At 54.2% G+C, this 14,807-nt stretch overlaps 1 protein-coding gene across 3 annotated transcripts in view; it reads right to left on the bottom strand.

The window, feature by feature from the left end:
• The window catches only part of SEPTIN5 (septin 5), a 59,820-nt gene that overhangs the window by 12,522 nt on the left and 32,491 nt on the right, over positions 1–14,807 (bottom strand). Inside the window, exons 1-5 of one of the 3 annotated variants that reach the window (XM_044989600.1) lie at positions 11,075–11,096; positions 3,250–3,346; positions 2,298–2,384; positions 1,032–1,155; positions 437–571 (exon numbers count right to left, since the gene is read on the bottom strand). In XM_044989600.1, coding sequence (XP_044845535.1) covers positions 437–571; positions 1,032–1,155; positions 2,298–2,384; positions 3,250–3,259 — 356 coding nt within the window. In that variant the 5' untranslated portion in view covers positions 3,260–3,346; positions 11,075–11,096. Of the gene's footprint in view, positions 1–436; positions 572–1,031; positions 1,156–2,297; positions 2,385–3,249; positions 3,347–10,689; positions 10,929–11,074; positions 11,097–14,807 lie in introns of those variants that run through there. The other 2 variants (XM_044989598.1, XM_044989599.1) reach the window with 2 other exon arrangements.

Below are 14,807 nucleotides of genomic sequence, written 5' to 3' on the forward strand. Positions count from 1 at the left end.
CACCGTTACAGGCCACAGGGAGAGTTCTCAGCGGGTGCAGTTAGGGCATGGGGGGTGGCTTGAATGTACCCCTTTCCAGCCTGGCTGCTGTAACAGCTCAGCCTATCGAATTAGAGACACCAGATCTCACTCAGACTCATTACCTGCAATCCCCAACACTGCCACAAGAGGGTGACATTTGGGCACAGCCTCCTCCCACCAGCGTAAGGGTGAATGGTGTAACAATGACCCAGCACCTTCTGGGCAATGCTGCTATGTAGGTGCTACAAGCCCCCATAGTGAAGGGGGGAGGAAAGCAAAAGAGGCAGGGTTTAGGGATTTGCTCACACGACTCCTGCTAACACGAGCAGGAGTCCGTGTGCAAGATCCTTGCATGCACCATGCTGAGACGTTGTCCGCGGCAGGAGACTGGCTCCCAGCGAGCGCAGCGCCTCACCCGTGTCCGAAGGGCGAGATGAAGTAGAGGCAGCAGTGCACTCGGTTGTCTTGGATGTTCTTCCGATTCAGGCCGCTCTCATCGCGGAAATACTGTTCGAACTGCTGGTCGATGTAATCGGTGATGGGCTTCCAGCTGGGGGAGCATTGCAAACACACACCACACCCTGCCTTTAACAGGAGACAGCCTCGGACACATACAGCACCGGAGGCACCAGCTCCCTGTCCCCTGCCCCAGCCCAAGTCCCTGTCCTGGGCAGTGCTAAGGGCTGAATTCGTCCGTCTCTCTGTAACGCGAGAGCAGCATCCCCTTTCCCACCTTAGACCCCCTCTGCTCCCATCACCCAGCAGGGAAGGAAATGGCAGCTACAGAGCCTTAGGGTCAGGAGCGGCGCAAGTTCCCTAAAAGTGTGGGGGAGCCATCGGTGCCCTAACCATGGCCCCGCCCCTTTCCCCAGGCCCCACCCCGCCTCTTCCCCCCCGCTCGCTCCTCTCCATCCCCTCCCCCCAGTTGCTTGCCCTTACAGCCAGTAAAAAGTGATGGGGCCATGGACCCCGGCCCGTCTGTCCCAGCGCCCCTGCCCAGCCCCCCTCACCACTCAGTGTTGTTAACAGCATCTCCAAAGCCCGGGGTGTCGACTATCGTCAGCTTCAGCTTGACGCCCTTCTCCTCGATGTCCACGGTGTGTTTCAGGATCTCCACCGTTTGGCTGATTCGCTCTTCAAACGGAAATAAATGAACTGAAACCAGCGGTTAGCGCTGGGGCACCCCCTCCTCAGGCTGTGTCTGCACATGGACCGGTTCTCAGCACCAGGCCCACTCCCACAATACTACCCTGCACTGTCACAGGCAGAACTGCTACGGCCAGGGGAGTGTTTCACTGAGAAGTGTCCTTTTTTGGGCAAAAATGTGAGAAAAATCAAAATATCTGATTCTGAAATGGGAAATGCAGTGCCTCATGGGAGTTGTAGTTTGAGTGATTCGTGCTTTCAGTCACCTATAAAGGCCTGGTGCCCGGCTTGGGCAACATTTCCCATCATGCATCATGGGCTTGGTATGAGGAGTTGGTGCATCTTGGGTAATCAGGTGCAGCCAGGGAGCCTGGCCCATAAAAGAAAACAGGCACATAAGGCACCTGAACCAAAACTCCCATGAGGCACCATGACACCATTTCAGAATTGAAATATTTTGGTTTTCAGCTGTTCACTTTTCCAGTGAATTTTCCTGCTCAAAGCTGACACTTTTGGGGGGGAAATGTCATTTAATCCAAAATCCAATTTTTCATCCAAAACCAGTGTTAATGGGAAATTTTCACCCGGCTCTAAGCACAGAGCCTTTGTGCACATTTGCCTGGACTGCTGTGCTGGCTTCGCTGAAGTCCACATGTCTACAAACAGGCCAGAAAGGGGATACTTTAGGAGGAACCCCCATATTGCACTAAACCAGCTGATCTAAATGGCCAGCCTCTGACACAAATCCTCTAGGAAGGAGATCCTTGGGAATGAAAGGAGCAGGCCCCCTTACGTGCCAGGGACTAAGGCTGCATCCCTGCTTCTGCCCAACTGTCCAGGAAGGAGAAACCAAGCTAAAGATCTAAACAAACAGGCCCCTCAGCATCTTTTCTTTGGAGAGAAAACTCTAGTGCTTGGAAATCCCAGGCCCAAACTTTTCTTGCTCTAATATTAGCGGCTGTATGGACTAGAGGCTGGATGGTTCGCGGGGGAGAAAGGAGCAGCTCAGCAGCAGTGACGAATGTGGAGCAGTTTGTGCTGTGGCTAACGTGAGGACTCAAGGTGCTGTATTTTAAGAGAGTCCCCGTGGAAACAACTGGCCTCACACATCTCCCTTGTGCTGCACTTACCCTCCGCGTTGAGAAGCTTCCTGTCTTTGTAAAGATCTGTCAGGAACAGGCTATTCACCAAGGTGGATTTCCCCAGGCCCGACTCTCCTAATGGACACGGTCAAAGAAAAGCAACACAACCCAGCACCTGGATTACGAAGAAATCCCGGAGCCACGGCAAGCGAGAGACGAGCCCTTCGGGGGCCACACACTGGTGGGCACATCCCCAGTGAGATCCCTCTGACTCTGTATAAATGGGAGAGCCCAGCTCCTCCCTGCTCTCTACCTAGGCTCCTAGCCGGCCCTGTTTCTGCCACCTGCAGTCAGGCCTTCGGCTGGTGGAGGGACAGGTACACGCAGCTCAGGGCAGCGAAAGGGGGAGCTGGAAGAGCCCTTCCTGGCAGACTGGGGTGCGGGAGGGCTGGGGAGTCAAAGAACGTTTGGCTGGGAGACTAGAAAGCAGAACCTGGGAAGGATCCAGCCGATGCTGGAGTCTCTGGGGAGAGGGCTGGTGGGCACAGGCCTCCTCCCCACAGCCCCAGGACCCGATCAGGCAATAACCAGAGAGCACCTGGCTGTGCTCCTGGGTTTCTGTAGTGGGTGTTTGGGGATCGGTTCTGATTAAATAGAGGGTGAAAGGAGACATTTGGGTTCCACTGAAATCGTTAGCAACGCTCCCACGGACGTCAGTGCCACTCGGGCTTCACCCAGCGGCTTGGCAGGCCTGCCAAGAGAAGGCTTCAGTACCTCCAGGCCAGGGCACCGGCTTGGGGCCTGACCCACCTCCCTATTCTCACTGAGCAGTTCCCCACCCCCCCAACAGAGACGTCATTTCAGTGGGTGCTTGCGCTGGGAGAGCGCCGGCTCCTTGGGACACGAAGGATGTTCTCCCAATGCTAGGCCCAGCAGCACTGAGCCTTATCCAGGCAGCCAGGCTCCCGGGGAACCCACTGGGGTGGCGGCGAAGTCTCACCGGCTACCATCAGGGTGAAGTCGAAGCCCTTCTTCACGGATTTCCGGTGCACCTGGTTAGGCAGGGTGGCGAATCCCACATACTGCTTCTCATGGTCCTGAGCAAGGAGGCAGACAGGGACAGCTCATGGAGGGGCTGTGTGCACAGGGATCTGCTATTCCCACTCTGACCCTGAACACTAAGTGGAGGAGGGAATCAATGGGGAGATCATTCCCCCATCCCCTCCCATAAAGCAGCCGGGACAGGGAGGGGGAGGTGCATGGTCCAGCTTCACAGACGGCCCAACCGGCCAGGTGCCTGCAGGTCTGCGTTGCCGAGGGGAAGTGCAGGGAGCTGTGTTGCATGCCCCACCAATGCTCACGGGCTGTTTGCCAGCCAGCTAGGCCATTCTCACACGTCTGTGGAAGGGCTGGGCTCTGGCAGGCTCCCATCACCATGTTGGAGAACTCCAGGGAGACAGCCTCCCCCATCCCCAACTGCAAGAGCAGAGGCGGCCGTCCTGTCTTTCCATAAGCTTCCCAAGCCCTTCTCTTCCTGACCAGCACAACCACAGACGAACCTGCCAGCACGCAGCATAGATGCCAAGTGTGGGTTTTTCTCCGGATCCCCAGCAGCCCAGGCCGCAGGGCTGATATTCCCTTGTCGCTCCGAAGAAAGGGGAAACTTACATTTTGCAATGGACAAGCCTGTGTAATTAACATGGCCAGTGCTGGCAAGCAGCAAAGAGTCTTGTGGCACCTTATAGACTAACAGAAGTTTTGGAGCATGAGTTTTCGTGGGTGAATACCCACTTCTTCGGATGCAAGTAGTGGAAATTTCCAGGGGCAGGTATATATAAGCAAGCAAGAAGCAGGCTAGAGATAACGAGGTTAGTTCAATCAGGGAGGATGAGGCCCTCTTCTAGTAGCTGAGGTGTGAAAACCAAGAGAGGAGAAACTGGTTTTGTAGTTGACAAGCCATTCACAGTGTTTGTGCTGGCAAGACTCTAGTGCTGTGTAACACCAAGGGCATGAGGAACTGGCCTTGGCTGGCTCTCTCAGGGTTTTATCTCTTGCATTCGGGCTGATTAGTGAGAAATTCGGAATATCTCAAGCTGCTTATTTCAAAAAAGAGTCGTTTCATGAGCCCGCAGAGTGAAATGGAGAAGTCAAAGTAGCAGAGAACATCTCTGGTGTTGCTCTGGTACAGGCTCTTGCATCCAAGGGATAATAGAGCGCGTTAGGCCTCCCCGTTCCTTTCCAGCACTGGAGCGCAGCACAAACCCACGTTGCTCCTTTGTTTTCAAGCACAGACCTCTGCCATGCAGGAATACAAGCGTGCAGCACGCATCGGGCCTCTCTTATACGCAGGCACGTCCCCCTTGTCAGAAGGGCACGCGCTGCACAATACCGCAGGCAGTTCATGCTAGCTGCATCTGCACACCAGAAGTCATTGGCAGTGCACAGCAAGAAGTTTGATTGATCCTACAAAACCCAGAACCAATACTGCACATTTGCGAGCACCTTACCTATTCACCAGCTAGTTACATTGATATGGACATCTCTCTTTTACAGCATGTAACCTGTGCGATCACACTGCAAGCACAGGGCCCACCCTGCATGCACACAACACACACACCACACGAAAGTACACTGCTGTACGCTACATACACACACAGTGTGGTGCTCGTACTGCAGTCAGGCATACTTCATAAATGCATGCTGGAACAAATGGTACAAATGCTGCATGCATGAAGTAAACACGCACTACATGTAAAACAGTACTGCATGTGACATGCTGCGAGCATGACACACATACAGACATACGCTGCATGCCTGGAACATTCAGGCTGCACAAACACGGTCCCATAAAGGGATAAAACCCAGGGCGGATTAAACTAAAGTTTGTGGGAATCTCTTCAAGTGAGGCAAGCAGCTCTCCTTTAGCACAGGTGGATTCATTTCCAGGGCTATCACTGCACACATGGGCCGAGAAGTAACTCAAGCTCTCCCATCCCCAGCCGAGCTGTTAATGCTGGCTTCAAGATGTGACAGTCGGCTTTCTGGGGTCTGGAGGAAGAGCCAATTTGGGTACCTGTCATGCCACAAATCCTAGCTCAGCTCAGCAAAAGCCCATGAATACAGTATTCATAGCTCATTTATCTTGGGAGGAACAGTTGGCTGCACACCACAGTTGCTACACAGAGGAGTCATTCTCTTAGCCAAGTCTGCTCCACCATCATTCCCAGTTCCCTAAAGCCCAGCTGCAAAATCTGCCCCATGCACACCCTGGGCTCCACTGCTCGCTTCAACGCTGCAAGCATATTCCTGCCCCCCACAACCCTAGAGAGGGGGCAGACAAGTGAGGCAGGTGAGCAAGAACCCTGGCAAAACATGCTCCCATCTTACATGAAATCCCAGAGCGAAGTCAGCAGTGGGATTAGAACCGGCACCCCCAGTGTTCCTCCCAGGCAAGCGTTCAGCTGACTGAGCTAAAAGGTTTTGACGTCCCAAACCGCAGGCCCAGGAAGCAACAGCAGCAGCAGCGAAGGAGGAAACTCTCTTGATAGAAAGTGACAGAGGCTCCAGGTCTGTCACTGGGTTCCACTGACTGGGAAAGAGGGCACGGACCTGAGGCTTGCTGGGCAATGTCAGGCTTCATTACTACAACCTCTCCATGCACCGAACTCCCCTGGATCTTGGCAGGAGAGCTGCCTGGGAAACGCGCCTCGGCTACGCCCCGGGGTGCTTTGCAAAGGGCAGATGAGACGCGTGCTAAGAAGGGTAAGAAAAGGTCAGTGTCAGTTTGCAAGAGGGAATGGGAAGCCTTAGTAAAAGGGATCCCCTCTATTCGATGGGTGTTACGTGCCAGAGCAATTCTGCTTTCTGGCTGCTTGGCTTGCAATCAAAAATACAACCGTCAATACCACAGGAGGCCCCACGTGTTGTTCAGTGGTAAATCAATATTGACTTAAACATGCAGCACCCTTTGCTAGTCCCTTTTCCACACAGAGACGCCTTGAGTTTGGTGCAGGAGGGAGCTGTGGGTGATTTTGAATGGTCTTTGGAAGCAGTTAATCACCAGCTCCTATCTTGGGGACCTTAGGAACTGGAACGGTGCAGTAATAACTCCTTAAAAAAAAAAAAAACCACTGGATGAGGTAACTCTGCCTCTGACAATGGAGAGATTGGCCAAACCGAGCCCTGGCGTCACTCCGCTAACGTCAATGAAATCAAAACCGGGTGACTTTGGTCCATTGCGTCTCTGGTAGCTACTCCGGCCAAGCTGGAGAGCTTAGACCTATTGTAAAACTGGTTACTTCCTTGTATCTACACCTCAGAGGAGACTGGCTGCTCCATTTCATATGGACAGATCCTATTGGGCCCAGGCTGCTGCCTTTAATCAATAGCTCACTCGCCTGACACAATGCCTTCCCTTCGCCGTTTTTCATTTCATCCCTAGTCCGGGGCCAGGCTGAGAGCGAGGGCAGGAGCTCCCCTCCCCCCGGCTGGTGCTGCTTGATGGATAAGGAGAACTCCCAAGCTGATGTGGCAAGACTCCCATGCCACTTTCATTGTATTTTAACCCTGGTCTAGAATAGCTAATGCAAAGGCCGCTCAGCCTCCGGGAAGGGGAGCCCCTCCCATTACTCCCCAGCGACTCCTCTGACCAATTCAGGGATAGCTTTGTGCCGAAGGGAATCCCAGCTGGCCCTCTTGCACCGGGAGGCTGGCTGAGTGTACATGCTCCAAAGGGTATGTGTGGGGAGGGGGGGTGCAGAAGCAGTTTTCCCCAGAGGAAAAACAGGGGGGTGAGGGGGAAGATCCTTATTGCTCTAACGGGGCTTCCTCCCTTCCCTTGAGGAACACACCTGGGGTCTTTTAAATACTTTGATCTATTTAGGGTTTTCATATTAACGTAGCTCGCCTACCCCTCCCCCCCACACTGTGGTCCCAGACACGACGACGGGGAAGAGAAGTTCAGAGCGAACAAGGCCAGGTCGAAGCGGCCGATCACGGGACACGTATCGTGGCTCAGCGTCTGCCCAGAGACACGTGTGCACGTTTCCCACCCACTTCAGTGGGGGCTGCCCATGCATGTCTGAGGGCAGAATATCTATCTCAGCTGCATACGGGCCCACCAGAGGCTGCGTTACGGGCACTGACTAACAGGTCAGATTCCTGCTGGCGTAACACACAGCCTCCTGTGGAGCAGTGGGCTCAATGGAGGGCAAATATGGCTTCTAAGTCAGCTACCTGAGCCCTACAGCCGCACGGCAGAGAGGGGATGATGCACTCAACCAAGAAAGCCCACAAGGCCTAGAGGTGGCCGGTGCCCTGGGCATACGATAAATCCAACATGTTCATTAGGTTTGATGAGTTGTTTGTGCCTTTTTCATTCAAGCTGCTGCTTATGGACGTATTCCTTAATACCCGACCCTGACGCTCTGGGGTCATCCCCCTGGGACGAGCAGCAGACACAGTGCTGGGGGAATGGTGGGCTCCAGGATGCCTGAGCACAGCTGGTGCAGGAGGGCAGGTGTCTTTCCCACCCTGGATCGGGAGCAGAGGTAAAATCCCGCTGTCCAGCAGGCTGGGGGCTTGAACCTCGGGGATGGGTAACACTGCAAAAGCTCCCTCTCCCCCCGCAGAGTCCTAATATGGGGCTTGGCCAAGCCTCACCTAATACGGCCCATGATATCCAGATGCCTAAAGGAGCCCCACTGGCCCCAAGTAAAACAGCAGCAGCAGGCAGGAAGCCAGCCTTGCACAGAGACAGGTCAGCCACATCCTTCCAGGCAGAGCCCTGCTGCCTCCTTTGCGTGCGTGTCCTTTAGGGTCAGCCTCACACCTGCACGAAGGCCTCAGGATGTCACGCAACCCTGGAGGAGTGACCCTGGCACTTGGAGGAGAGGAACAGTCAACATGGATTCACCAAGGGCAACCTGATTGCTTTCTGTGATGAGATAACTGGCTCTGTGGATTTGGGGAAAGCGGCGGATGTGATATATCCTGACTTTAGCAAAGCTTTTGATATGGTGTCCCAGAGTATTCTTGCCAGCAAGTTAAAAAGTATGGATTGGATGAAAGGACTATAAGGTGGATAGAAAGCTGGCTAGATTATCGGGCTCAACAGGTAATGATCAATGGCTCAGTGTCTAGTTGGCAGCCGGTATCAAGTGGAGTGCCCAAGGGGTTGGTTTTGTTCAACATCTTCTTTAATGATCTGGATAATGGGATGGATTGCACCCTCAGCAAGTTCGAGTATGACACTAAACTGGGAGGAGTGGTAGATATGCTGGAGGGTAGGGACAGGGTCCAGAGTGACCTAGACAAATTGGAGGATTGGGCCAAAAGAAATCTGATGAGGTTCAACAAGGACAAGTGCAGAGTCCTGCACTTAGGACGGAAGAATCCCATGTACGGCTACAGGCTGGGGACCGACAGGCTAGGCAGCAGTTCTGCAGAAAAGGACCTAGGGGTTACAGTGGATGAGAAGCTGGATATGAGTGAGCAGTGTGCCCTTGTTGCCAAGAAGGCTAATGGCGTACTGGGCTGCATTATTAGGAGCATTGCCAGCAGATTGAGGGAAGTGATTATTCCCCTCTATTTGGCACTGGTGAGGCCACATCTGGAGTATTGCGTCCAGTTTTGGGCCCTCCACTAGAGAAAGAATGTGGACAAATTACAGACAGTCCAGCAGAGGGCAACGAAAATGATCAGGGGGCTGGGGCACATGATTTATGAGAGGCTGAGGGGGGATTTGATAGCCTTCAACTATCTGAAGGGGGGTTCCAAAGAGGATGGAGCTAGGCTGTTCTCAGTGGTGGCAGATGACAGAACAAGGAGCAATGGTCTCGAGTTGCAGTGGGGGAGGTCTAGGTTGGATATTAGGAAACACTATTTCACTAGGAGGGTGGTGAAGAACTGGAATGGGTTCCCTAGGGAGGTGGCAGAATCTCCATCCTTAGAGGTTTTTAAGGCCCGGCTTGACAAAGCCCTGGCTGGGATGATTTAGTTGGGTTTGGTCCTGCTTTGAGCAGGGGGCTGGACTAGACGACCTCCTGAGGTCCCTTCCAACCCTGATCTTCTAGGATTCTGTGCCTCACAGGCAACAGCTGAAGCCAGCCAGAGTGAAAGCGGAGGCATCACCGACCTTCAGGGCCCTGTTTATAAACCGAAGTGTTTACAGCAAAGCAAATGGGTCTAATCTCTAGTTCGGGACATGCTGCCCGTTTGCCGAAGGCCACGGTGATACATTACATCTTGGGGAGATCCCAGCATACTCCCCAGTCAGCCCTAACGAGTGCTGATGGTGCACAAAGGCTACAGACGGTAACAGCAGCCTGCAGGCTGAGATCTATCCAGGTCACACCCTACCCCTCTGCTAGGAGCGCTGGCACTTGGGTGTCTGCTAAAGGGAAGAAATCCCTTGTACTGCTGTGGCACTCGGCCAGGGGCCGTCTACGCACGTACGCTGGAATTTAAGGTGTGCGGCACAATGCACGTTGCCTCCAGAGGTGCTGCGGGAGCAGTTTGAAATGCGCACACACTGGCTTCTCCCCATCTCCTTTACAACCGACCCCCCCACCACCTACAGTGGCAGACCTGCCGTTTCATACAACGGGGTCACTAACCCAGTGATTATCCTAGGGATCAACGTGACCCAATGGGTTTAGTTAGACCTAGTGACTTGTTAATGATGGTGAAAATCAGCCAGATGCCAGACGGCAGGAAATGATCCATCCCAAGCCAGGATATTGATGGCCCCCCTGCCTGCACCCCGGCTCGCAGCGGATGCTGTCCCATACACATTGTCCTGGCCTCTGAGTGGGGCAGAGAGTGCTCCAACCACGTTGGTCAGCGCTCAGTTCCCAGCCAGCTCCTCAGGGCCCCTCCCGATGGCCAGATAAACACAGTGCTCGGTACAGGGGATGTGTGACACCGCACCTCTGCCAGGGCAGTGAGCGTACAGCGACGGGCCTGTACTCCCCTTCCCTTTTCAGAAACCGGAGCAGGCAAGAGGCAAAAGCAACTGCCTGGATCAAACTCTGCAGCTCCCACGGCCTGTTCCCCTCACACCCCCTTCTCAGGCCAGGCCTAGCAGCACAGTGTGTGGGTGAACTCGAGACACGGTCACCAGCCCGGAACAACAGCAAGAAAAAAAAGCTGGTTAGTGAAATGCAACGTTAACATGGTAACACACACCAGGCATGTACACGTACACACCCACCCCCTCCCCCTCCCTACTCAGATGGGAGCAGCGGGGAGTCACTGTGGGAAATCACCCACAACGCTACTCTGCCATGTGTCTCCCAGCTGTCCGACACCTCGCTGCAGCCCCTCACGCCCAACCCAGTCCTGCTGTCTGCTTCCTGCGGCTTTCCGTTCCCCAGCCCTGAGGTCCCTTCTCCTCGGGCAGCATTCCTCCACCACCCGCTGCTATAAATACACCCTGTACCTTCAGCTTGACCGGCTGGCTCCTCTGGGCCTGCGTCCGGGGAGAAAGCAGCCGCTCCACTAACAGCTCCTGAATAATGATTGAATCCATAACCCCGGCAGGCGAGTCTGAGAGCCGCCGTGGGCCAAAGAAACCCAACAACAACAACAACCACCCATGTGTTCACTCCCAGCCTTGAATAGATCCATAAGGCAGCCACCCCCCGCCTGCGCGCACACACGCACGCACAGCTCAGCCCCTCTGCAAGGGAGAGAGCTCCACGACAGCCAGCGGGTTGGAATTTCCTGTGCTGCTGCGGCTGCCTGGCCTGCAGATGGGGCGTGCAAACAAGAATAGGACCAAAGTGACAGCGACCGGAGGGGGGTGGGAGGGGGAGAGCACTCACAATAGCCCGGGTCTATTTCGTTCACGCGAGGATGGCCCCGCAGGGCGCTTTAAGCAAACACGGCCCCAGCCCGGGAGCCGAATCCAGTTTTTCAATTGGACTCTTCATTTGGTGTCTTGCTTAGATACGCTGACTGGTGGAGCTGAGCAAAGGTGAAACGTGCCCTGCGCACCCCCGACAAGAGGCAAAGCTGGCCAAGGCAGGATTGTTAAGGAGCACCAGGATTGGTTCCCAACACTGGGGAATGATGTTACATATATGTACAATGCCTCCTTCCACCGCAGCCCCACCTCTGAGGTCTCTTATGGGGGGTGGGAATCAGGGGGGCTGGCTGGATTTGCAATCTGGTGAAACGCAGCCCCTCTAACCATTGAGCTGTGACAGCCCCGGTCTGTGCCGCGGACACTCCCACCGCACACGACGGGCCCCTAATAACAACAGCTGCATCTGCCACAGACCCGTATGTTACAGCCCCTGAAGTTCAGAGCAAGGGCTGAGAGTCCAGGGCTTCATCTCAGCCCAAGCCCGCTCACCCCTGCTAAAAAAGGCCCCACTGTGCTTCGCTTGTTTGTTCTTCAGGCTGGGGTGGGAGGGGAAAGGGAGTTTACCTTTACCCGGATGTGAGGTAAGGCTGAGTTTGGATTTTTGACCCTTCGCTGCCGCTTGAGACCAGGCTCTGGCTGTTGTTTAAAGACACAGTGGGAGGATTCGGTCTCTCGCAAGTTCCCTAACTTTTGCTTCTTTTTATTCCTTTTTCCAAAGTGGATCATTATCTTTCCAATCAAATGCCTCAGTGCTGTTTTAAAAAAACCTCTCCCCCTGCCAGTGCTATCCTAATGAGCCGGCAAGGTAGAGGGGTGTCGGAAGGCAGGAGATTTCAGCCTCCAGCTGCAGAGGAGCCATCGTAATGAACAACGAGGAACAGAACTCCATTCCGGCTGACGGGGAGAAGAATGTGTTATCAGCTCCGCTCCCCACTCAGCTCCATCTCTCCAGAGTGTCATTTCTGCTCTCTCCTCTGGAATATTTGGCAGTAACTTTCCATAGCTGAAGTGCTTTAGCGGAGGCACTAAGGAGGAGTCGTCAAAGGTCATCTGATCTTGCTCTCTCCCCCATGTTCCCGTCCCTGAAGCTGAAACCTAATTACACAGCCTGTGCCAGTCTCTCTCTCTCTCTCAATCCTAACTGGCATTCCAGCCCCTCCCCTGGGCACGAGGAATACTACCTAGCACGTGCATGGCCGCTTCCCACCCCTGGATCTCAAAGCACAAAAGTGAAAATCCTTATCCCCATTTCACAGATTGAGCAACTGAGGCACAGAGCAGGGAAGCAACTGGCCCATGGGCACAGCAGGGCTTCAGCCGCCGATGCCACCCTCCACCCCCTGAGAAGAAACTGAATTCATTGGATCTTTATTGTTGCACTAGGGAGAGACGGAGGGATGGACAATAGAGGGAGGCAGAAGATGCAGAAGCACCGCAAACCCGTGGTTAAGGGAGTTACAAAGAGACATTAGGGTTGTTCAAAGGGGGAGGGGAGGAGAGCTGGGAAACATTCCCAGAGCAGGAAAACTCCCTCCGTACAGCAGCTGTCATCACACGTGAGTAACCCTCCCCGCCAACAGCTTGTTCCAATTCCAGCCACTGCGTTTCGCTCCCTACCAGTGCTGAGCTCTGGCAGCCAAACACCAAGGCCTGATCCTGAGCTATGTTAAGCCACCGCAACTGCTGTGTGGTGCTGGGGGGGGGCTCAGCCCCTCTCAGAATCAGGCCCACCGATTGTAATCCACTCACATGATACCACCGCTGCAGACGCCTCGCTGATCAGAAGGCTGCGGCTTTCTCCTGAAGGCAACATTTCTCCCCCCACCCACCACTGAATGGAGGATTCCACAGCTAAAGTCTGGTGCTTGTTTGTGGGTGAACAGCAAGAACATTCCCACGGCTTTCTGCACAAGAAACCCATACACTGAGCCGCCGAGGCAACAGCCCGAGACACAGGAGGAGCCGTTGCCTCAGCGTCTTCCCTCTAACCCAGGGGTTTCTCCAACTCTTCCATTCTGTCAACCACTTTGTAAGCGAATCGTCCCCTCTTGGACCACTCGCCCGTCCCTGCTTGGCAGACCATGGTCTGAAGACACCCTCCCCGACCACAGGCCACCAACCAGGAGTGCCCGTCCTAGTAGGAACTGGTGTGGCAGCAGGCATAGATTGGTGCAGCAGAATCATGACTGTGATTGGAGCATTTTTCCTAGCTGGGAAACAACACTGGTGGGTTGCAACTAAGCCACTTTGCTGCCAGTAAGCCCAAGGAGGAGTGCTGACAATGCAGCTAAAAACAAGGAGCTACTGCATCATGAAAGGGCATTAAATTGCACACCGCATTATCTGGAACGGTGTCCAGAGTGGAATCCCAGCTAGGAGGACGTGCCTTGGAATGCAAAGGAGAACAGAGGAAAAGGGAAATGCAGAGGGGCAGGTTTTGGCTATAACGTGCCTCTTAAAGCTGCAGGGTTTGAGATACAATATTGAAAAATGCTTTAGGGAGAGTGGCTACCGGTCACAAAGCCAGCCTCTTTCTGCAATTTTAGGGGACGTCATCCTGGCTCCTGATCTGGCACAGCCACCAAACCAGAAATTATGGGGCAAAGAGAGAGGCACGTTTTGTGCTTTTCAAACACACCCGTCTACAGACCCACCCCGCTAGCCCGAGGTGGTCGCTGAGCTGGGTTCAGCCACACTGACTGGAATTCCCAGGGTTCCAGGTGGAAATTTGCAGAGCCCAACCTTACCCTGCTGGTGCCCTTCTAAACCCCTCACTCCGTCACCGTGGTAAAGCTCACCCGGCCCCACAAATCACAAGCCAAATGCATGACGACCCTGACAAGGGGAGGAACAGCACAATCTATCTCAGTTCTCTGGGGTCAGTAGCTTTTAGACAGGAGCTCAGCAGAGACATAGGGTCAGTTCAGGATCCAGGGCCCTCTTTTCTTCCAACAGCTCCTGGACTTGGTCTCTCTCTCAGCTCTCCTCCCCGCTCTGTCCTTGCCTGGGCCTCTCCACTTCTTGATCTCCTGCTCCGATTTAACTATCACTGGGATTGAGCTGGACGATGGTACAGAATATAACTGAGCTTGACAGACGCTGTTCAAACCCACAGGGAGAGACAAGACCAGGAAGGAAAGGGACTGGGCCGGAGTCAGGCCAGCGGTAAAGCTGGGCCTAGACGCCAGGACTCCAGTCTCAGCCCAGGGCTCTACCCACTGGGCCATGCAGCCTCTTGCCAAATGTTCTCGGAACAGAACGTGACATTACGCTGCGGGGTCTGAACGCCAATACCAAGCGGATTCCAACTCACGGGTCAGTCATTCTTCTTGTAATATAGCCCTTTGCCCAGGTCAGAGAAACTTGCAGCAGCAGCAGCATCGCCTAGCACAGTCTGGTCTCCCTGAACTCCGGTTCTCTTCCACGGGTGTACCCATTACTAAAGGAATAATATCAAGCCATCGTCCTCCCAGCTCCTCGTCATCAACGACCCCAACCACCGCCCTCTCCTGCACTGTCTCTCTCGGCCTGTCTTGTTTAGATTGCAAGCTGCTTGGGGCTGGGCAGAGGGTGTGTGTGTGTGTGTGTGCGTGTGTGTGTGTGTGTGTGTGTGCGCGCGCGCGCCAGGCTGCAGAGCGAACGCTGGACTACCACAGGGGAGACAAACCATTGAAATAATTTGTTTAAGG

The sequence above is a fragment of the Mauremys mutica genome, chromosome 16 (genome assembly GCF_020497125.1).
Source record: "Mauremys mutica isolate MM-2020 ecotype Southern chromosome 16, ASM2049712v1, whole genome shotgun sequence".
Lineage (NCBI taxonomy): Eukaryota > Metazoa > Chordata > Testudines > Geoemydidae > Mauremys > Mauremys mutica.